At 33.4% G+C, this 24443-nt stretch overlaps 2 protein-coding genes across 3 annotated transcripts; one reads left to right on the top strand and one right to left on the bottom strand.

Moving 5' to 3' along the window:
• Window positions 1-980: 980 nt before the first annotated feature.
• Window positions 981-4043, bottom strand: LOC110817624 (axial regulator YABBY 1-like). The gene is made up of 7 exons (XM_022046248.2): window positions 3801-4043; window positions 3466-3618; window positions 3218-3335; window positions 2169-2217; window positions 1861-1936; window positions 1593-1667; window positions 981-1310 (listed from the first exon to the last, which is right to left on the bottom strand). The coding sequence occupies exons 1-7, from the start codon at window positions 3900-3902 to the stop codon at window positions 1242-1244; spliced, it is 642 nt and encodes a 213-aa protein (XP_021901940.1). The 5' UTR covers window positions 3903-4043; the 3' UTR covers window positions 981-1241.
• Window positions 4044-17398: 13355 nt separating this feature from the next.
• On the top strand, window positions 17399-24150 carry LOC110817549 (Pentapeptide repeat-containing protein). 2 transcript variants are annotated; one of them, XM_022046145.2, is made up of 7 exons: window positions 17399-17688; window positions 17762-17927; window positions 18011-18040; window positions 18707-18813; window positions 23494-23528; window positions 23621-23749; window positions 23839-24150. In XM_022046145.2, the coding sequence occupies exons 1-7, from the start codon at window positions 17535-17537 to the stop codon at window positions 24028-24030; spliced, it is 813 nt and encodes a 270-aa protein (XP_021901837.1). In that variant the 5' UTR covers window positions 17399-17534; the 3' UTR covers window positions 24031-24150. The 2 variants fall into 2 exon arrangements, with proteins under 2 accessions (XP_021901837.1, XP_021901838.1); XM_022046146.2 differs by having other exon boundaries at window positions 17410-17688; window positions 17767-17927.
• The last annotated feature ends 293 nt before the right edge of the window (window positions 24151-24443 follow it).

Here is a 24443-nt window from a genome sequence, read left to right as displayed (position 1 = left end):
TGAAATTGTGTTTACTCACGGTTCTTTTAAGCATGCAAACAACTCTATACCTACAAGTTCTAAGTTATAAGTTTATCCAACCAGACTCTCTCTTAATCACAAAGACTAAATTCTTTACTAGAATCAGTATTTATCCACCTAGGCAAAAATGTACACAAATGTCCAATATCTACCTATTTTGGTTAAGATTTTGATTTTGGAAAAGATCTTAAATACTTCTTCTTGAATATTAAAATTTTTAAGTGAGAAATATTAAATAATTAATTGAATTGATTATTCTATAAATTTAAATTGATAAGAATTGAAGTAATTAATTATTTACATTCTAATACATCTTTTCATGCATAAACTCACTAGATTAAAAGTGTGAATTGTATACAAGTCGATCAAATCTTTTGCAAAGTTAAATTTTAACATAATTGAAGCTATCGGTACTCGAACAACAAATATGTGTCTTTAGTACTATCTTAACAAATGATTAAACTAACTTCTTAAAAATTTAATTTGATAAAAAAAATAGTCATTCTATTATTCACCAAAAGAACTCGAGCAAAAACAAGTACAAAAAAATCATCTATTCAACCCCGTAGCCATGCCATTGGGAGCGTTAGAAAGTGAAATGAGATATTTGCTTCGGGTTGTTGTAGATAACTTTGGGTCACAAAGAATAAGACCCAAATTTAACAACCTATTTCCCATCGACTAAAGATATCAAGAGCCTTGGCAGTTAGAAGTCGTTATGGGTAAACCACATGCAAGGCTGCCATACTTTGTTTTGTATCTTAATTTTAATGGAAGTTAGAAATTTATGTCATAAAAGTTTAAATTAATATAAAAGAGAATAAAAAATACTCAGAAATATGTACAAATTAGAAAAAAGGAAGAAATTAAAATTCATAAACTTGTTAATTATAGGTTTAGTATTAGAAATTAGATTTCAAATTATTAGAGAGTTAAGTTATGGATCAGAAATCTCAAGATACAAAAGTTACAAAAGTCTTTCGATTAATGATTAAGCAAAAGTAAACATAGATAAATAGAAGTACAAGCTACATAAAATATCAACAATAAAAGGAGCTTCAATACGGCAGAGGTTATGAGTGATTAGGGTTGTTAAACTTTACTAGATCAATTTCTCCCATCATTGAAAACACAATTAATTGAACTGCTTCAGCTATCACTATTTAAAGGCAGAGAAAGACTAGAAACCAACAACTCCCCTTCTTAATTATTTGCATTTTCTAGTAAGGGGAGACACCAACATTAGCAGAAGAAAAGAACCCATCTTTCATCAGAACGTCTTCTCCTTCCTACAAAAAAACCCATCAAGAAAAATGTGAGTGTATACGTATGGTATGTGTGCATATATATATTTTCTACGAATAGAAACAAAACGAAGGACAGTTACATGTGTATATTAAATGAGTAAGCGTGACATTTTTCTGGGTCTGTTTCTCCATAGTTTAAATTCCACAATTAATAGCTTAACCTTCTTATTTGTTAGTCAAACATATATATACATATATATATATATATATATATAAATGATAAAATATGTAATAGAATAGTGGAGAGAGGGGTGCATTTAGCACCTGTTGGCGCACGTTAGTCTTCTTCACAGGCTGATCAGGCATGAGGCCAAAGTGAATGTGTGGGAAGTGGGCCCACTGACAAAAAGAAGACAAAAAAGGTTCAGTCAAAGGACCCCAATCCAGCAAAACTGTGTAGGATCTAAAAAGAAACATAAATTTTCAAAAAATGAACTTCCTCCCACCTCCCACAAAAAGAAAAAGTTTCTCACTTTGAAACCCTAATTTAGTAAAGAAAGAAAAACCCTAAAGTATTTTCCTTGGATCTTACATTTTTTGCAGCAGCACTGAAGGCTTCCCTGTGGGTTATATCAGGATTCCCAGCCTTGATGCGTTGGATCTCGTCCCTGCAATATGTTGATTAGATTTGGTATTACAACATTTATATATATATGCTACATTCACATCACATCTTTCTTTTCTCCAATTAAACATAAGGATTATTTAGTTACATCATATATTTATAATTTAAAACATATATATATAATATATAAAGCTGTTTAATGCATTTAATGTACATGTGTGCAGTAAAGATGTGAGAGAGTGAAAAAGATAGGGGCCTGAAAAATCATTACTCACTTGATGAAACGATTGTACGCAGAGGGGACTCTCTGTCTCTTCTCCGGAGCTGCACAAATGGACAGATAAACACACCAACACATTAATATCACTTTTGCTTACTTTTACCGGAATTTCTGCTTCTATATTTCTCTACTGTCATTTCATCATCATCATCATCATCATCATCATCATAATCTTCTAATATCTCTCTTCCTACAGATTTTCCGGGAGATCACACAAGGTTTTCTCTATTCATCCCCCACCAACACTAAACACAAGCATATATACATTGTTTTGGTCGAATATTAGGAAAGTAATATTTTGTAATTTCTCTGCTATATCAATGTTCTTTAAGGGAGGAAGAATCTACGTATTTGCTAAATCTGAGCTGATCAAGAAAAACAAAATGGAGGAGCAAAAAAGAAAAAGACATGAACATACTGCTTCTGTCCTGGTCTTATATGCGGAAGAAACAAAAAGAACGTTGTTTGATTGGTTTGAGAAGTTGGTAAAGGCGAATTAGAGTATACCCAGATGATGACTAGAAAAAGAAAATCAAAGGGGAAAATGCCTTGAATTCTAAATAGTTAATTGAAGGTTATTGCTAAATCAGGGTTTTGTCTGTTTAGAAAGAAGGAAGTTGCATGGAATGTCGTATTCATTTTTTATAAATGGAATTTCTGATGGGTGTAGTTAATCAAAGAATGGTATATATGTACCTTAGATTTTGGATTCTAATTGGTGTATGCAATACAAAAGCAATAATTTTCTTCTCTACCAACCGACCAAATGACCATATACACTGTTCATAGTGACCAAAAAAGCAAGTGGGCTTGTTCATCCAACACTCTTTTGCGAATGGGCGCTGATTCATTACCTACTCTTTTGCTTTTCTTGGGTGCATAAAGAGAATACTGTATGTTATATATGTATATTCCAGAAGATACGGTTTTGAAAAGATCCTTTGATAATCAAGCAGTGCAAAATCTAGTTTGACCAAAAGAATTTATAATTATAGAACTTAATTAGATAGACAGAAACATATGATGGGATTCTAAGGAACTGACGTCGGTTGATGACTGGTGGCCTTGGAAGCTCATCTGCCATTCCTCGGCTTGGTATGGTGAAGTCGTTCATGTTGGTTTGAGTGGTCAAAAAATTTGGATTGGGGGTTTGGATCTCATCCTGCAAAAAGTTTACTTAATTTCATTACAAAAACCATATATATATATATGTTCATTTACAAAAAATCTGTGATTCAACTAGTACTAAGTTGCTTTCTGTGGATTAAGTATTCCAAAGTTTTACAATATACCAGAAGATTATGAGATGGAGAGAAGAAACTATGACCCAGATGAAACTGATTAGCCGGCGGCAAGAGCAGCCGCATGTTCACAGGCAAGAGATTGGTACAGTGGCCACATCTAACAGTCACAGTCTTGAATAAGCTTGTGCAGGGAACACTAACCTAGAAGAAGGAAATTTATTAAAAGCATCAAATAGAGAGAAAAAAAGACAGTTTATACATAAGAAAGATAATGAAGGAAGTAAAGGATAAACCCTAGAAACCCAATCGAGGGATTTAAGGGTATTTAAATATGGAGATTGAAGAAGGTTAAAGGTAATGGAGAGAAATGAAAAGAAATATACCGCGAGGACAGTGTCACAGATGTTGCAATGGACATAGCAGAGTTGCTCCGAAGGAGGGAGGTGGTCCAAAGACGACAATGCAGAGGAGGAGGACATGGACATCGTCTTTGAATTCCCTTTTGAAACTCTTTTAGAATTGATTTGATAATTTCTTTGTGGATTGATTGATTGATTGATGAAATGACAGCTTAACAACCACCTTGGATCTGCTTTTCTTGATTATGTGTTGTGAAACAGAGAAAGGTTTTTTAGAGAGAGAGAGAGGGAGAGAGAGAGTGATGTATAATATTGATCAATAGATATATAATAAGATGGCTAAAGAGGCAAAGTAACCTTCCTGTTCATGGTCTTGTTTAAAGGCCCCATGCATGTATGGTACAGTCTATGATATGTCCGTGTAGAACATCGCTGTAATAATGTATCACATGTGTTGCATACACACCCACTTGCATGCATGCATGTGCCATATACAAGCACCATACATACATAAGCTTGGGTTATAGGAGGACAGCTCTAAAAAATGGAACAAGAATGTAATTTAATTAATTTAGTGTCATGTAATAGAATAATTATGTAATCTAATAATAATAATAATCATTTTTAATTTATTTCAAACATTTTTAAATTACATAACAAAACATATAAACTATGACATAAACCCCAGCTTGAGTATTTCCAAAATTTTGTAGAATTCAAAAATTTTATCTTTTTACTATAACTAGTAGAGTGATAATTTAATGTCGATGATGGAATTTTATTTCATACGAAATTTTCAAATAATGCATCCCCAAATATCATCAAAAGTGATGAAATTAAAAATGAATTGTTTCAATCCGTATGAGATCACCTTTTGTCATCTAATATAATTTTCATAGTTTCTAATTCAATTAAGTAAAATTTTTAATTCATTCTAAAGTAATTTAAATTGTTAAGAAATAACTCAATCTATTAATTATACAATAACACATGCTCCTAAGCGTGCAAAGGCACTAGTTGAACATCATTCTTAATGTTGAAATTAATCAACAAAAAATAAGTTTAAATTTGAGTTCAATACCATGTAAATTAATTATCTTAAAATTTTATACTAATAGGAATTAGAATAATTTATTAGTTATACATTAACACGGCCTAAGAGTTAACTTTATTTAACGATGTGATCGTGATTATTGCAAAGTTAGAAAAAAAGTAATCACATTACTTAGTTGAAATGTAATTATGATTTTGATTACTTGTACGAGAAGAATGATTAAATTATAATTTAATCATATATATATATATATATAAACATATGGATTGCATTCCCAATGTGGAGAGAGAGAGAGAGAGAGAGAGAGAGTGAGAGAGAGAGAGAGAAGCGGCAGATGTGGGAGAGAGGAGATAGAAAGGGACGTGTGCATGGGGGTGACATAGCTTTCACTTCCTCGCTCCTGTTCTTTTCAGTGCTTAAGACACTGTGTTTTCACTTGTTGTGTGGTGGAAGAATTCTTCAAAACCCAATTCTTTTCTATTCTTAATTTTATTTATTTATTTTCTTCCTCAATTTCCGAACCCAAACCCTAGTTTCCCAACTCTCCTCTTTCTAATATCTCCCGGATAAAATCCCCCCCGTCTCCTTAGGGTTAGGGCTATACATGTATCCATCCATAACAGTATCCACCCATCACATGATTTAATATACCTATATATATAGATTGATCATGACAATGCAAACCCATAAGTTAATATACATATGGCGTAGCATTTAATAATTATAAGCCTTTATTAATATTTAATTGTAAGTGAAAGGTTACTTTTGATGATTTGACCACTCAATCTCTCTCGATTCACACACACAAACGCAGACAGGTACTTATTTTTAAAGTGATCAGTATGTGGAAGCCCCAACTCAGTGGCACAGATTTTCCCTTTGTCCTTTTTCAAAATTTCTACCCATTTCTTTTTGGCTTATTTAGCTTATTTGGTTAGAATCTTCCCCATGCTTTTCTCTTCACACCCACATCTCTCTAGGGTTTTTCTTACAAATTTCGTTAACCTACCTATAAACATATATATACATAGATTTGCCAATAATTATTACTAATTCTATCTCCTTCTCTTTCTTCTGCTTTTTCAAAAGGATATCGGTTTACCTAGTTTTAGTCTCTTCAACCACCAATCACCATCTCTACATTCTTAATTTGTTATTATAAAAAAGTACCTTAAATATATATATATATATATATAATGAATTAAAGTTCGTGGGGATGGGTTTTCTTGTCTCTGCATGTGTAACATTAATATTAATTTAATGTAATGTAATGTAATGTAAGAAATTCAGTTGAAAGGCTTGTTGGCCTTTTAACACACCATTCAAATTTTGAATCATAACTATCACCACCATATGTTGAAAAGGAAGTGAGACTGAGAATCTGAGACACACACTTGAATGAGCTCAAACTCATCTACTTTTTAAAAGACGAAAACGACGACGGACCACTTAATTCGACGCCCAACGTAATAGTCAACAATTAGATTTTTATACAAGTACATGAATGCGGAATTGTTTTTTCTTTCAGCAACTTTTTGTATATAATATATATATATATATATATATATATATGTATGTATATTTTTTACCCACTTCTTCCTTGAGCTCTTTTCACTCTCTAAGTTTTTTTTTTTTTGTTTCCTAAAAAAAAAAAGAAAGCTTTGCAAACTTTCCAAATTAATCTACAACTTTTTCCCAAAACAATTTATCATGGCCAGATAACTTTTAATACACGAAGTAGTGAAACAAACTACTCATAAATTTAATTTAAATTTTGAACTTTGAATATTTATTTTTAGTAAATCAAAAATAAAAACACAAAAATATATTGATTACAAGGTATTCCATAAGTTGTGTTATTTATTTATTCTTTTGAAAATGCATATTATGAGCCCACAAAATTCAATTAAACTTATGCAAAACTCCATTTTATTATTAGCTTTTTTATAAAAAAAAAATTAATTCCAATTTAACTTTAATTATTACAATAATATATATATATATACATACATATATCAAACCATAAAATCATAAAAATATCAACAAATGCCTTGGTGTACAAGCTCATGCGTGTAACAACAAATATTTCATATTCATTACTTGAAAACTAGGGCAGGAGGCTCATGCGATCGTGATACAATAATGCCAGATTTCTGAGCTATGTTCAACTATATTTATTAATTTTTGATAATTGATGACATTTAATTTTATATTAGTGATTATTAATTAGTGTTTGGTGTGGATTCCTCGGGTGATGTTTTATTTCAGTAAAATTTACCAAAGAAAAAAAAGATTAAGTCCTTAAGAAATTAAGTACAAAAGAAATAATCAAGATGAAACAGATATATACGTGAAGAGCAAAGTATAGTCAATTTATGTTTTTATGCAATTAGATGATTTAATTTGATGGTTCAAGATTTTCTGTTGTTTTTTTTTATTTCTTTAGAAAATATTAAAAAAACTAAATTTAAAAATTATGTTTTAAAAAATCATCATGATGATTCTTATGTAAAATTATTTAAAAATAATATTTTATAAAAAATTACCAAGAATTGAGAATTTCTTTTTTAAAAAAAGTTTTTGTTTATAGTGATGTGTGACATAACACATCATGTATCCTGACATACAAAGAGGTATCGTAAGTATATGATGTGACATAGTATGCCATGTATTGCAATATGCCAAGAAGTGTTCAAGGGATATGATGTGACATAAATATAAATACTATCATGTTTCAACTGAAAGATTGGATCGAATTGACAAGTTTAATTTGGACTGAATTAGATTATATCCAATAATAATTCGATTCAATTCTCAGTCTATAACATTATGGACTTAAAATACAGGTTCATGATTTAGGTATAAACCGATTACCATTTTTTTAAATTAACAACTATATTAAAAAGTAAATAAAAAAGCTAAAATTTTTAGTCTTCTTACGATATTTTAAACTAAAAAGCATCATGCTCCTCCGTGTATAGTATATTTTGGCTTTCTTCTTCCTATTTCATCAACGAAAGGAGACTTCTGCTATTTTACCTTCAGCTTCTTCTACTCCTAGCATAGAAACTAGCCTCCCAAGGCTCAAACTCTTTTAACTTCAAACACAAATATATATATATATAACATTATGTATATATATTCGACTGTGGAGTTTATTCCGCCAGTGTATTTTATATATATATTTTATGTGTATATATTAATAAATATATACATACACGTATAAATATTGAGTGAGAATAATTATGGAGTATATATGTATGTATTTTGTGTATATATATATATTATACACAATAGTGTAAAGTGTGAAGTTAAAAATAATTTTGGTTCACGTCGGTCCTAATAGGATTATATCAAAATTTTTTTAGTATAATCTGGTATAAACCGAAGCCACACTAATCTAAATTTCATATATAGACTTTTATATCATTGTTCGCTCTTAGATATACCTCATGTATTGCAATACACCAAGAAGTACTCAAGATATTTAATGTGACAGAAGTACGTCATATACCAGGACACCAAGATGATCTCCTGGTGTTAACTTTATCATTAGTTGCGGATACAATTTATTTAAACTTATCCATATTATTGGACTATGATCAGATTATGTCGAAATTTTGCTTAATTAAATGAGAATTATTTTAAGGGTCTAGAATTATTTTTTAAAGATGAGAGTGAAAGGAACTCGCATCTCTATAAATTCAATTCTACTCAAATTATTTATAATGACAGTTAATTAATTATTTGTTGTTGATTGCCCTCCATTACTGTTTTCTTAAGATTTAACATTAAGATTGAATCACATTAGTTGTTGATTGAAAAGGATATCAAATTTTCTTTGGTATGAGCTATCTCTTTGTTGATCAATAAATAAGTGAATCTCTATAAAACAATTTATAGGGAAAATTACAAAATTAATTTGTAAATTTAAGCACTTATTACAATTTAGTTCTAAATAATGTTTTTCTACGAGTTAATCCTTGAAATTTTTATTTTGTTTGAAAATACGTATGTTGTGAATGAAAAATGGCAATAATTTAAGCCTAGTGTTTAATTCAATGAGAAAAACTCAATTTTACGAATGGTTTAGGTGAGGGAGGTAATTAAAATGAAGTTGTAGAACATCTAAAAAGGATAGAGGTGCAATTTGAATATAAGGTATGCTTTAATTTTGGAGATAAAATTAAAAATTTGTAAGGATGAGGAGAGAAGAGGAGCATTTGATGGAGTTAATGGGTTTGAGCAAAGACTTAATAGGAATTATAAATGGGGTGAAGAGATGAAGTGAAGGGGTCTAGGTTTAAGATGAAGAAAGAATGGAGGAGATTGATGAAGTTGAACATGATAAAAGAGGAGGCAGGGTAGGGGTCTAGGTTTTACATCAACCAAATAAAGAAAAATAAACTTTTAATTTTAAAGTCACTGAAATTAATTTACTAAAATTATTTTCTATTTGGAAAAGAAGAACATATATATATATATATATATCTCTCTCTGTGTTATTAAAATTACTATAATTTATAATTATTAAAATTAGAGTCAAACAATAAACTCGATGAAGCTTAAAATTTAAAATCGAAAAATGTGAACTAATTAAGTCATGAAATTCAGAATATAATTTACAAATTCAAATTTATTTACTGTTAACATAGTATTCAGTGATTAAGATGCTCATACTTTACTTGAAGATTATGAGCTCTAACTTTATTAAGAATATAGAATTCGTTATTTTATATGTATATTGTAGGTTAACAACAATCAACATATAATACTTTATTCAACATAACTTATTTATTTTATTAATGTGATATTAGACTCTCTATTAGTAAATTATGAGATATTCGAGCGAAAAAAAATATTCTGTAGGAATATATTTTCTTATTTGGTAGACATAATAGGAAAGAACAACCCACCTAATCTTTTTTTTTCTAGCTAAAAAAAATCCAAGTTTGTTTTAATAATATAATATATAAAAATAATTCAAAAATATACTTTAAATAAAATCAACAATTGTACTATAAGAAACAAAATATATGTACTATTTAAGTACCAAATAATTTTATTCAAACCACAATATAATGTATATGGAGTTTGTTAATGTCACACCCTGATACTCGATATGAGGCACAATTCCTGCTCATACTATTTTCATGTAGTGGACCCGCAAAATATACATATTGTAATATCCACATGATAAAAAATAAATAAATAAAATTAGAGTTTAGATGTAAATGAAAGGAATTTTTAAAATTTGAGGCTTTTAATTAATTTAAAGAATCTAAATGAAAGTGGGTAAGAAAAAACGGGGCAAAAACATAAATAAGGAGAAGTGGAAGAGCCCAGAAGAAGAAGAAAGAGAAACCCCTAATTTTTCCCCTTTCATACTCGTTCGTCCCAACCGTTGGATCTTTTTGACTTGATCTTGGCCATCCGTTTTCTTTTAAATCTCCTCCATCCGATCTCCTCCAGTGCTTCGATCTAGGCTGTCCATTTTCCTGATTTCCTTTGCCATCTTCCACTTCCCCTTATTTATGTTTTTGTCCCCCTTTTTCTCACATGTTTTCATTTAAATCCTAATTCTAATTTTATTGATTTATTTTATGTTTTTTTGTGTTGATGTTACAATTCTCCCCTCCTTATAAAAGTTTGGTCATCCAAATTTGATATCACTAAAGCAGGTGAGGAAATCGAGCTCGTATCGAATCCTCAGTCTCATAGGTATCTTCTGCTGGCAAATGATGTTGCCAGAGTACCTTAATCATCAAAATAGTCTTATTCCTCAATACCCACTCTTATTTGTCCAATACATCTATTTTTATTTCTTGATAGGACATATCTTCTTCAATAGGAACATCTTTGTATTGAATTATATACTATGGATCAGGATGGTATTTATGTAACATGGACACATGAAATACATCATAAACGTTAGCCAACTCTGGTGGCAATGCCAATCGGTAAGCAGTAGATCCAATTCTCTCTAGTATATCGAATGGTCAAATGAAGTAAAGGCTCAAATTGTATTTCTTTCCAAATCTTATAAGGCCCTTTATTGGTGACACTTTCAAGAACACATGATCCATTGTTTCAAATTCCAAACTCCTTATTTGATTATCTACATAACCCTTCTATCTGCTTTGGGTGGTTTGAAAGTTTTTCTTAACTAGGACAATCTGAAGGTAGTTTCTTCAATTAATCTAGATCCAATTAATTTGTTGTTCCCAATTTCTTCCCAACATATAAGAGATCTACAAGATCTATCATAAAATGCTTCATATGGAGCTGCAATAATACTAAATTGATAGCTATTGTTATAGAAAAATTCAATCAACGGTAGATGGTTGTCCCAACTTCCTCTCATCTCTAGTGTACAAGCCTTAAGCATATCTTCTAATGTCTAGATGATTATTTCCGTTTGACCATTCGTTTATGGGTGGAATGTTGCGCTGAATAATAAGGTGGTGCCTATGACCTATTGAAGACTTGTCCAAAACTTAGAGATGAAACAAACATCTTAATCTGAAACTACTAATACTGAAATTCCATAAAGTCTAATAACTTCCTTAATATATAATCTGGAAAGTTTATCTAGAAGATCTATAACTTTCATTGGTAGGAAATGAACTGACTTTGTTAATCGGTCCACTATTGCCCAAATTATATCATGATTGAGTCTGGTCCTAGGCAAACCCATCACAAAGTCCATGATGATGTTTTCTTATTTCCACTCTAGAATTGGTAGGGTCGGAGTAATCCCCCTGACTTTTGGTGTTCGGCTTTAATCCTCTGACATGTGAGACATTTATTAACAAATTCGGATATATCTTTCTTCATCCTATTCCACCAATACTGAGGTTGTAAATTCTGATACATTTTAGTGATCCTTGGGTGTATGTGTATGGTAAATATAGAATTATGTGCTTTCTCTAATATGAGTCTCTTCAAGTTAGGGTCATCAAGAAGGCACAATCTTCCTCTGAATCAAAGTAACCCATTATCGTGAACTCTGAAGCTAGGTCTTAAACTCTATTAAGCTTTTTTCTTGAAGGTCCCTATAGCAATATCAGTTTCTTGAACATCTTTAATTTTCTGAATCAATACTGGCTCAATTCTCAAACTGACTATGTACATTCCTCATTTGTGAACACCCATTGTAAGTTCTATAGGGTCTATAGAGTCTTGCATTCAGAAGCTATCAGTTTTGCAGTCATGCTGGAGGTGCTGCGACTCAGTGTATCAGCCACCACATTTTCTTTCCCTTGATGTAGGATATCTTGCAATTATAGTCCTTAAGAAGGTCAATCTATCTACGCTGACACATGTTCAGTTTCATATGCGTGAAGAGATATTTAAGACTCTTGTGATCAGTATAGATCTCAAACATCTCTCCATATAGATAATAACGCCAGATCTTAAGGGCATGTACAATTACAACTAATTTCAAATCATTGGTCAAGTAATTTCGTTCATGATTCTTCAATTATCTTGACTCGTAGGCAAGAACTCTATGATTTTGCATTAATACACATCTTAAACCTTAGCCTGACACAACAGTATACACTGCATAACCCCCTGATCCACTAGATAGTGTTAGTATTGGAGCAGTCACAAGTCAGTCTTTGAGTTCTCTGAAGCTATTTTCACAATCTGAGGTCCATTCAAACTTAGTATCATTCTTAGTAAGCTGGTTAAGAGGGGTTGCAATCTTAGAGAATTCTTTCACAAATCAATAGTAGTACCCAACCATGCCTAAAAATTTTCGGACACCTTTTACTGTAGTGGGACGTTCCAATCTCATGATAAACTCAACTTTTGTTGGATGCACAGATACTCTGTCTTTAGAAATCACATGACCCAAAAAAGTGATTTGTTCGAGTCAGAATGCACACTTGCTCCATTTTGCATACAACTTTTTTTTTTTAAGAGTTTTCAAAACTTGTCTTAAGTATTCAACATGTTCTTCTCAACTCTTAGAGTAAATCAATATATCATCAATAAACACAATAACAAATTGATCTAACTAAGGCTCAAACATCCAATTCATCATGTCCATAAATACCGTCGGAGCATTAGTCAATCCAAAAGGCAAGACCGAGAATTCGTAATGGTCATACCTAATTTTAAAGACGGTTTTTGAACTATAATAGGATTTAATCTTCACTTGATGGTAACTGGATCGTAAATCAATCTTGAAAAAGAATTAGGCCCCTTGTAATTGGTCAAATAGGTCATCAATTCTGGGCAAAAGGTATTTATTCTTGATGGTGACCCGGTTTTGTTGTTTGTAATCAATACACATTCGTTTGGTTTCATTTTTCTTATTAGCAAATGTTACAGGAATACCCCAAGGAGAAATATTAGGGAAAATGAATCCTTTCTCTTAGAGTTTTGTTAATTGCTTCTTTAATTCTTCCATTTCAGCTCTCACCAGTCTGTAAGGAGCAATAGAGATTGGTTGGGTGCCTAGTTGTAGATCAATGAAAAATTCTATTTCATGGTTCGGAGGTAATCTTGGAAGTTCGTCAGAGAATACATTTGGATACTCATGAACCACCAATACATCATAAAAATCAATCTTTTTATCTTTATTACCTACCACGTCAACCTTTATATGTTAGACTTAATAAATTATATAACTTAAATAATCATACTATATGGTAAATAACATCGTTCAATTACGAAGAAAAAGTTTCTCCATTCAGGATATTAAATACAATCTTCTTGTTACGACAATCTAAAGTCGCGTAATGAGTTGCTAGCTAGTCAATTCATATGATTACATAAAAATCCCCACCTTTAAAGTACCAAATCTATTTTTAATTTCCTACCAACTATCTCTATTATACAATTTTTATAGATAACATCATAAAATAATACCTCCATGTTTGGTGTAAATATCATCAAGATATGCCCCAAATAAACAAGTGTAACACCTAATCGTGGTGCAAAAATGTATAATACGAATGAGTGTATGGAACCCAGATCTATTAACACCCTAGCTAAGTCCTTATAGATAGGATACATACCTTGAATGATGTTTGGATTTGCTTCAGCATTTGATGTAGTAAGGGTGTACACTCGTCCCTTTCTTGGAACTTCTATATGTTCCTTCATAAATGGGTAGTTGCAAACTAGATGTTGTTGGCTACCACACTTGAAATATGATCGAGTGACATGATGGCACGGGTTCCCCTGAGTGAGCTGCTACATGAATTCTAACTATTTCTGGTGTCGGAGTCGTGCTGGAAAGTATTTGGTGTTGAACGCCCCCAAAAATCTCTCCTGGGTGATGGGAACATAAAAAGTAGTTTGTTTGAATTCTCACCAATTGTCAGCTTCATCCTCAAGCAGGTATGTAGCCAGGATCACTTTCTATTTAGAAGTCACCCCTAAAACTCGGAATGCCTTTTCAATTTCTTTTAAACATCCTTCAGTTTCACTAAAATTCTTGGTACCAACAAATGTAGGAGGATGGAGTCTTAAGAACTTTCTATGACAATATGGATCCGTAATGACTGGTTCTAGATTATATAGAGACAATACTAAAAGAGGGCCATATATTTCTTCTCTAGGCTGGTTAACAAGCTCCTCCACCACGTGGTACAACTGGTCAATATGCTCTTGTAAGGACATGTAATTGGGAGGTTGCTTTGGTGGAGTTCGTCCACGTCTCATCTTACAACCTTCATTCAGAAAAGAATGGATTAGAATATTTTAAAATAATGTTTTCTACTTCTCAACATCCCAATAGTTGCAAAAAAAATATAATATTTAAACTCTAAAACCTCATGCACAAGAGATGATTCTAGGAATGTGGGCTCTAATACCACTTGTCACGCTCCAATACTCGATATGAGCCGCAATTTCTGCTCATGCTATTTTCATGCAGTGGGCCCACAAAATATACATATACACATATCAAAATTTATTATATAATCTAGCATCCCATGTGATATATACAGTAATTATATATACAGAATATTAAATCAAAATTTAGAATTTAATAAAACAAAACAAAAAATTTTCGAATATGCACAAAATATATAAAATATGAACCATTTTTATAGGTTCTACTCGTTTGGCAGTGGTGCTGGTTCTTCATTCTCCTCTGAAAAATATCAAGGTAAAATTTAATGAGTTTTACCAACTCAATAAATATTCTCATTCTCTCAATTAAAATAAAGTTTCATGCAAAACAAACAGTAAGAAAAAAATATATAAATATTCCAGTGTAAAATTTATTTTCTTATTTTTACAATTTCACATGTTTCTGATCGATCTTCTAAATTCTCTCGAATATCATATACAAACCTCAAATGTATATCCTCATACTCTCGAAAGTCATAAATGCACTCGAATATTAATCATCATTTCGATACATAATCACACACACACACACACACACAAAAGGTCATAGATACACTCGAAAGATCATTTCTATATTTTCATCGCGCAATGCTGTTTATGTCGTCATGAAGAAAAGCAAAATGGATCCTCTCATTGCATGGATTGCACACATACACAAATCTTACAATGGTCATAACAGGTACGTTTGCTAGGTGACCCACACTCACAAATGTCTATTCACGTCTGGATTAGGTTTTAGACTCTATCCATGTGCAAGTTCACCATACTCACTGAACTTCAGCCACACACACACACTCCCTTCCTCGATTCAGACTAAACGAGAAGGTATTTAGGGTCCCTACTCTATTCACTCCTACCCTCTAATCCAAAATTCTTATCTACTTACCTTTTATTCCGTTTTTTTCTGAATTTTATTTAATTGATCATTTCACAACCTCAATTATTTCTTTTCCTCTCTATTTTCATATTTTTATTTTATTTCTTTTTCTTTTATAATTTTTCACTTAAATAGAAATTTTCTTAATTTTCAATTTCGTATCTCATCACAGTCCAAATAAATTATCAGTCTTTTGAGTCTGTAGTTTGGTTTTATCTTCTTATAAATTTGCAATTTCTTAGGTTCATTAGTCATAAATTTGAGTTATATTTTTCATCAAAAATTGGGTCAATATCAGTTCAAATTTCAAAATTCATAATTTAATGAAATGAATGCACTTTTTAAAATTCAAACCTGGTTAAAATTTATAAATACTTACACTTTTACGTATCTTCTTGAATCCACCTGAATGTCCTAATTCACTGTACACATGACATAAATTAATTAAAATACTTTGAAATACTAAAAATTAATTTAATCAAATTACGGGTTCCAGGGACCACCCAACGGAATACTTGAATTATCAAGATCTGCACCCGAAAAACTTTTCGGCTCTTCGTTCAGTGAATCGAATTTTTGTTTTTGAGAAAGACTTTTCAGCTTCTCGAACAGCGAATTGGGATCCCAAAAAGCGATTCCGGCCTCCATTCCCACTGAAGACCCTTCGGCTTCCCCGGTGTGTGGGTTTCCCTATTCCCAATGAAGCTTCCTCAGTTCCTACGTGGGTGGGTGGCTCGACCGCGCCCGCACGGCCAGCTCGACACTGTCCCACTCCACTACAGCTTAAACCACCACCAAAACACGAAAACAGAATGATTTTACCTTCGGTGCAAGCAATTCGACCTCGACTTAGCTCCTGGTCGTCTCCTCTCGGTCACCCCGCGGTCTTTTAGCTTGGTTGAGACTCGGATGTGATTTTTCAAACCTAAAAACTAATTAGTAAAGGAAATAGAAGAATATAATGAAATAAGAAAAAGAATTGTCGAAAAATAAAGATGAAAGGACGAAACTTACTAGTTTTTTGGACATTAACGTCGTGTGCAGCTCGGCTTTGGATTCTACCATCACACGGTGCTCCTCGGCCACAATACCCTTTCTTCTTTTTCCTCCTATGCGATTCTCTCTCTTCTCCTCCTTGTTGCGCGACCATTCTCGGCTTTCCTCCTTTTCCCACTCGGCCACACTCTTTTTCTTCCCTTCCTCTCTTTTCTTCTCCCTTACCCTCGTCCTTTCTGGCCTCTCTCTTCTTTTCCTTTCTCTCTCTTTTCTCCTTCTTGGCTTTCCCCACGCGACAGTCTTCTTTCTCCTCTCTCCCCTCTCGGTTCCTCTCTTTTTTCCCTCTCTCATTTTCGACTACCCTTCAAAATGAAGAGAAAACCCTAAGTTTTCTCCTTTTATACCTGTTGGTCCCAACCATTAGATCTTTCTTACCCGATCTGAGCTGTCCATTTTCTTTTAAATCTCCTTGCTTCGATCTTCTCCGGCGATTCGATCTGAACCGTCCATTTTTTTATTTCCTTTGCTCCCTTTCCATTTCCTCTTATTTATGTTTTTGCCCATTTTTTTCTCACATATTTTTATTTAAATTCTAATTTTAATTGTATTGATTTATTTTATATTTTTTTTTTATTTTCTTTGGGTGGATGTTACCGTTAATGCCTATAAATTTAAATATTTGTCAAAGAAAAAAAAAACAGTAACCCAAAGAGTTGAAGTTTCAGAAAGTTCAACAAGTGGCAATTCAGGAACCAAAGAACAAATTAGCACACGTGTGCACATCGCAACCCATCCTCATCCTAAAACAAAATGTGGATGAAGGGAGGGAGATAGGAGGCCTTACACGTGCGAGTTAAAGGATCTCCTTCCCAATCCATCTTTGTCCGTTCAGCCAGAACTGCTTCTCGGATCTCATTTACCAAATCCATCAGTCGTTTTTCAGGCTTCAACACTAACAAAAATGGCATTCACTTCCATTTCCGCACTATCAACAAAATGCCTCTACATCTCATCATCTTCAAGGTCTCCGAATCATCATCTTCAACAGTGTTCCTCTAAGCCAGCTTGTCGTATTGTTTGTCATGGAAGCCCAGAAAGGGAAGACCATAGTCTTGGTGAGTAGATTCATACAAGTTTATTAACATTAAGCTCTTGGTTATCATCATCGCTGAAACTCTCCTTGAAAAGGGAAGCCAACGAAATGGAAGAAACTGGTTTCTGCGGCACTGGCTGCTGCAATTATCGGCTTCAATGCCTCCATGCCTGCCATTGCTGAGCTCAACAAATACGAGGCTGAGACGCGAGGTGAATTTGGTATAGGATCAGCAGCACAGTTTGGTTCTGCAGATTTAAGGTCTTGTTAATTTCTTTTATGGTGGTTTCATTTTGGGGATTGAAGAAGAAACTGATTTCTTATTTCCGCTTCATTTTATGCAGGAAAGCAGTGCATGTTAATGAAAATTTCAGGTGAATTTTGTTTTGTCTATAATATATCTTTGGAATAATTATCTGATTGTTTGGATATATACTAATTTGCTAGGGTAACAAAATGACTCTATTCTCAACCTTATAAGTTCTTGTTCTACTACTCTGCATTATGATACAGGACAGACGAAGCTAGTTGCAAATTTATGCATTTATGTCTTTATGATTTTAGTAATTTTTTTCATCAATCATATATCATTGATAATAGCTTTATTCATTTCCAATCAATCAAGACATTTTGTGATGATCATCTCGAAATTAAAGAACCATGAATAATCATCTAAATAATTATTTCTGAATATGTCAACCCAAGAGTTCTTTGATTCAGATCTTCTAGAAACCCCATTATTCTTTTATCCACTCTTCTGCTTACTATTGAATCTTTGAACTATTATAAGTTTGTCAGTTCTTTCTTGGACTTGTTCTTGCTCTGAAAGGACATTCATATTATTTTTGGATTTATGGACTCCGCATGCTAAGCTGAAACCTTGCTTGCACTGATATAGTTAATTACCTAATTAATTTTTTTTCTTACATTTCTATAAATTTTCGTGTGGAAATTGTCCAAAAAAATGTGGTGAACAAAATCTCTCGTTAATCATAAAATTTGGTTATAAAAGATCTAATCAATCTAACTTGATGATGCAGAAGAGCCAACTTCACATCTGCGGACATGAGAGAATCTGATTTCAGTGGTTCAACCTTCAATGGTGCATACCTTGAGAAAGCTGTTGCATACAAGGCGAACTTCACAGGTAAATTTATTGACATGGAATGTTATTATATCTTACCCCTAAGGAATAGAAACAATTCTATTACAGGCTTCTAGAGGATGTTAAAAACTTCTCAATCAAGGAAAATCCCAATACTGAATGGTTCACACTTCATTTCACCATGGCTTTCTTTTCTTCCTTCTCTTGCAAGTTAATGGTGAATTTGCAAAGCTTGTTGCTGCAAAAGCCTTTTTCATTGTCTCCATGTATTGTTGGATGCAGGTATTAATCCCTGCACTAACACTCTGGGCACAAGAACTTCTGCAACAGTGGAGTTCTTTTCCCCCAATGGTTGTTCAATGCTACCATGTTTGACAGATAATTTCCCATCATAATATTTTTCCTGACGATATAGGTTCATTCTCCATGTCACTGGCAAAATATTTGCTTTCTGGGTCATACATTTCCAAATCACCACAAATATATTAGTTCTCCAAGTACTTGCGGCTCTCCTCTCCTGAAAATCTTTTTGATTGCTTTGTCAAGTATTCATTGCAATGGATGTCATGTTCTCCGATTCCCTAGTTTCCTTTAATATGGATTTAGAAGGATCAGTGCCACTAGATAATTGAAAATTTCTATTACACGCTTTAGGGAAACTTTGAATAGCTGATTTTCTTCTTCAGCGAGAGAAAACTCAGGCAAGACCACAACTAAATCTTCTTGGGGAAGTTAGAAGCTTGCCCTGCAGAGGCATCTGGTTATCTAATTCTTTCATGGTCCATGGATGCTACCAATTTAAGTCCTTCCTCACCAGCAGAAATCATTGAGTCCTTAGGATCTAAACCATATCCTGAGAACATGATCTCTAAATAAGTCGAATTCTCCAACTGTTAAGCTGAAAATCCTGGATTTGGAAAACGAATTCTACTAAGAGTTGATACATGGCTTGTACTGCCGGCTACAGGAAAATTGCTAAGTAGAGATACATTTCTTTCCTTAAGCACAAATAGGAAACACACATTCATCTCTTTTTAGCCTTGCTGTTACTGAAACTCATACTTGAAGAAGCACAAATAATCATCATTGACACTTACTGTCACCTACCACCATTCTATTCTCTGATTTGGCCTCCATAAAATGAGAAATGTAGTAACAAATAGGTTGACAAGGGGAAAGAAAAACCACAAGGCTTAAGCCATTAAACCAAAGATACTTGCATGAGTGTTTACTTTGACAACTATCCGATCTTTCACACAAACCACAGATACCCAACTAAGAAAACTCTTAGGGCCTATTTGATTCGTTTCTCATTTAAGTTTCATCTCTTAATTTCAAATTGGTCTTAAAATAAACCATTGTAGGAATTCAATTCCCACTTTTATTTGTAAGAGAAACTTTAAGGCAGAGATGGAGTAAAATTTGAGATAAAAATCATACATAATTTTCTGTCAAGACTAATATGGGGATTATTATTTTTTAAAAAGAAGATTAATATGGAGATTAGAGGTATGAACAAGGAGAATGAAACAGGAAGTGAACCAAACAAGAACTAGTTTTTTTTTTCATCTCCTTTTGAGAAAAGTAAAACTGTTTTAACATTATTTGTAGTTGCAAGTAAAAATCATGTATTTGGCCCTAGAGCCTGTTACTTTTACATAGAAACTGGGTATTAAAAAAGATATTTCCATTAATATCAACAAACATGAAAATCCCTTACCCTCTGTTATATGCACATCCACTTCAGGTTATTACAGTACAAAGTTGAGTACTATGCTTATGTAGAATTACGGAGATGAAGAAAGATAGAAGACACAGGAAAAACCAGAGAGAGGAAACAAGAAGATAGAGAACTGAGAGAAAAAGTCCAAATGTGATAAATCTTTTTATGCCCTTGATCAATACAAGAGACCTATTTATAATTCATTTATAGACTGCTATACTTGTTTCAAAAACGTATTTATAATTCATTTACAGATTTAAGCCTCTTTTAACTATTAACAAAAGTGTCCCTGTTATTCCTAATTCACATGCATCAAAATGAGAACACCCTTCTGTAAAATTTGCAACTTATATCTGAAACCTTTGCAAATGCTCTTTGGATCAACTCTCAAGTTGCTAGCAGTTGTCTATGTTAGAAAATTAATTATCTTTGAACTATTTAATTAGTTGGTAGTGGAGTAATTTTCTCTTCTTGGAATTAGTTGGTTGTTAGTGGAACAATTTTCTCTTGTTGGTAATTACAAATTTGTGTATTTAAGGCTGGTTTATGGTTGAATACTTTTGTTTCACATTTTTTCTGCATACAAAGTATTTGATAAAAGTGCTCATAAATTTTATTTTCCAGCAATCTCATTTTTTGTTGTAAGTTATTTTGTTCTACTAGTCCTTGTTATTAACATCTGGTATTAGAGTTTGCTTGACAGTTCCAGATGACCAATAATCATGCTGTAGTAAATTTTGTACAACCATCAATTCCAATTGTTCAAGGCAACAACTATGATATATGGAGTACCAAGATGAAAACTCTTGTTTATTTCTCAAGATTTATGGGATTTGAGATAAGGAATGATTGTAACGAAGATGGAGAGGCAGCCGATAATGTAAGAGATCTTTGAAAGAAAGATGCTAAGGCCTTGTTCTCCCGCTTTGTGATAGCTACATCTTGCTGTAAAAAGTATTTTCAACAGAAACAAGGCCTTAGCATCTTTTTTTCGAAGATCATTGACATTATCAGTTGCTTCTCCATCTTCATTATAACTATTCTCTACTAAATCCCATAAATCTCGAGAATAAACAGTCTTCATCTTAGTACTCTATTTATCATAGTTGTTATCTTGAAAATTCGGAATTAATGATTGTGCGAGATTTACTCCAACGTGATTGTTGGCCATCTGAAAGTGTCAAGTAGACATTGATACCAAATGTCAATGATAGGGGCTGTTAGAACAAAATAACTGAGAACAAAAAGTGAGATTGCTAAAAAATAAAATCTCTGAGAACTTCTATCAAAGACTTTATATGCGGGAAAAATAAATTGCAAAATCTATCTGTACTCAACCATAAACCAGCCTTAAATACACAAATTTATAACTACCAACAAGAGAAAATTACTTCACTAACTTACTCTCTAACAACCAACTAATTCCAACCAGGGAAAATTACTCTACTAACTTACTGCTAACAACAAAGATAATAAATTTTCTACATTAATTCTCTAACAGTCTACCTTTACCAAGCTGCTAACCAGAATGTCTACGGCCTCCAGGATTTGACACCTGCACTCCTTATTAACTGAAACTGAAAGCGTGGAAAAGACCTATCAAATTGTCATTTATCCTACGGTTTCTTCTTCCAATCCAAAAGTCACTTTTTTGTTCGCAAGAAAGCATGACTTTGCTTATGGGGTTTTGAAGATAGCATGATTCATGTGAAACTACTTTGACATAAACGCAAAGAAAATTCCTATTGCTCTCTATAAATAAGCATTCTATTTCTTGGGATATATTTCAATTATTCTAGAAAGTTCGTCAACAAACAACAGCAAAATCCAGAAACAATGTCATAAGAGTGCCTTATTGCTTTTTAAATCTCCCAAGCTTCAATAAGCAAATTCCAATTTGTAAAACTCACTATGCACCCAAGACTAGCCCTACTACCGAACCCGACCGGTCCTGACCGAATGCGGGACCGAATTTTTCCCAATTTTAAAATTAAAAAAAAAGTTTTAAGAACAGAAGATGAAGACCTGCGGCTGCTGGTGCGTGGTGGCGTGCGGGCGCAAGCGTGGCCACGTGGTGCGTGGGGAGGGAGAGTCTGGAGCCTAGGCGTGTAACACGTTATGTTGGTGCGTCGTGGCGTGTAGGGCCAGGCGTGGCCACGTGGTGCGTGGAGAGCATGGTCTGGACGCGTGGTGCGACTTGCGTGGTCGTGGTGGTCAGGTGACGTGCCGAGGCGAGGCGTGCCGCGTGGAGTGCTAACCGCGAGCACGAGTGGACCAGGCGACCAGGGCTGCTGTGGACGTGTGGTGGACTGGTGGGGTGGGGGCCTGGTGGCTGCATGAAGAGAAGACAGAGGACGATGATAACTTTTGTTGGTGAGTGAGAGACAGTGTGTGAGAGGGTGCTGCTTAGGGTGTGTGTGTGTTGGGGGTCAGGTGTACACGAACTGTTAGTCACGTGAGTGAGTGTTTTTTTTTTTTTTTTGGTTCAGACCAGACTCTACTGAAAATTTTGACCCAGAATTCGGACCGAAAACCAGACTGTTCCTAATTCTGTCCGGATTGAACATCCAGTTGTTATCCGGCTTCCGGTCCTGGCCAGAAAAATAGAATAAAGAGTAACTTCTCTAGCCCAGTTTGATAAAAAGAATTAAGAAAGAAAAACAAGAAACAGAACTGAGACAAATTGGGTGAAGAAAAACAATGTGGCTTTTTATTTCATTTTTTCTTAAAATTTTAGATATAACAACACTCTCTAAAAGTGAAATTAAAATATTCTTTAAAAATATAACAAAAATGCAAAATACATAAATTTTGTTCTAAAGAGAAAAAAAAAAAACAATTGTAAATGCAATAAAAGCAAGGGAAGAATTATGGCGCCATTTTGAATTGAATCCAGTTCTAGCAAATCTGACATTTTGTTATAATTCAAATTGAATTCGTAATGCATACATAAAATTTCCATTCACGAGCATAATCATTTTGATTATATGTTATGACAGGTGCAGATTTGAGTGATACATTAATGGATCGCATGGTAAAAACTTTACCAACCTTTCTATGAATATGAATGCATCGAGCTGAGGTGTGTAGTCTCTCAATTCAAACCTTCTTTTTTAATGTGTATAGGTACTGAACGAAGCAAATCTCACAAATGCTGTGCTTGTACGATCAGTTTTAACTCGTAGTGATCTCGGTGGTGCAGTGATTGAAGGTGCTGATTTCAGTGATGCCGTTATAGATCTTCCACAGAAGCAGGTTCTCTCTTTCTTAACTCTTTTTCTACTGCAATTTGATTCATTGTAATATGAACGTTTGATTTAGTTGGGAATTGTTATTTGATGCAGGCTCTATGCAAGTATGCGAGTGGCACAAATCCAATAACAGGGGTGAGCACCAGAACAAGCCTTGGGTGCGGGAGCAGTCGACGAAATGCTTATGGTACCCCTTCTTCTCCTCTGCTCAGTGCTCCACCCCAAAAACTTCTTGATCGAGATGGTTTTTGTGACCAAGCCACTGGCCTTTGTGATGCTAAATGACCTCACTCTATCTTCCTTCATTTTCCATTACCATACATATACATATAAACTAGCCTTCTAAGAAATTGATGTTTGATTAAATACTTCACTGAAATATAGCAGTATCTATTACCAAATTAATTACAGCTTCAAATCCCGCTAACTCATATCCATCTGCCCTCATGCTCCTGCTCGCTTATTCATCTTGATATTCCTATCATAAGACAACAGTACAAATGTCCAAATTTCTAAGAAAAGTTATCCTAACTATGCCATCAAGTGCTAAAGAAACCTTAAAACTATTTAATTAAATGTCTGCCTTTTGAAGTAGAGTTAAATATCCAAACTAACCCAACAACATTCATATTCAATCTATCTGTCAACAGAAAATTTATTCTCAAATTATAAGTAGCGGGCCTGGTGAGTTTTGTCAA

The sequence above is a fragment of the Carica papaya genome, chromosome 4 (assembly GCF_054855325.1).
Source record: "Carica papaya isolate Zhongbai chromosome 4, ASM5485532v1, whole genome shotgun sequence".
NCBI classification, from domain to species: domain Eukaryota; kingdom Viridiplantae; phylum Streptophyta; class Magnoliopsida; order Brassicales; family Caricaceae; genus Carica; species Carica papaya.
This window is presented reverse-complemented; position numbering and strand designations above follow the sequence as displayed.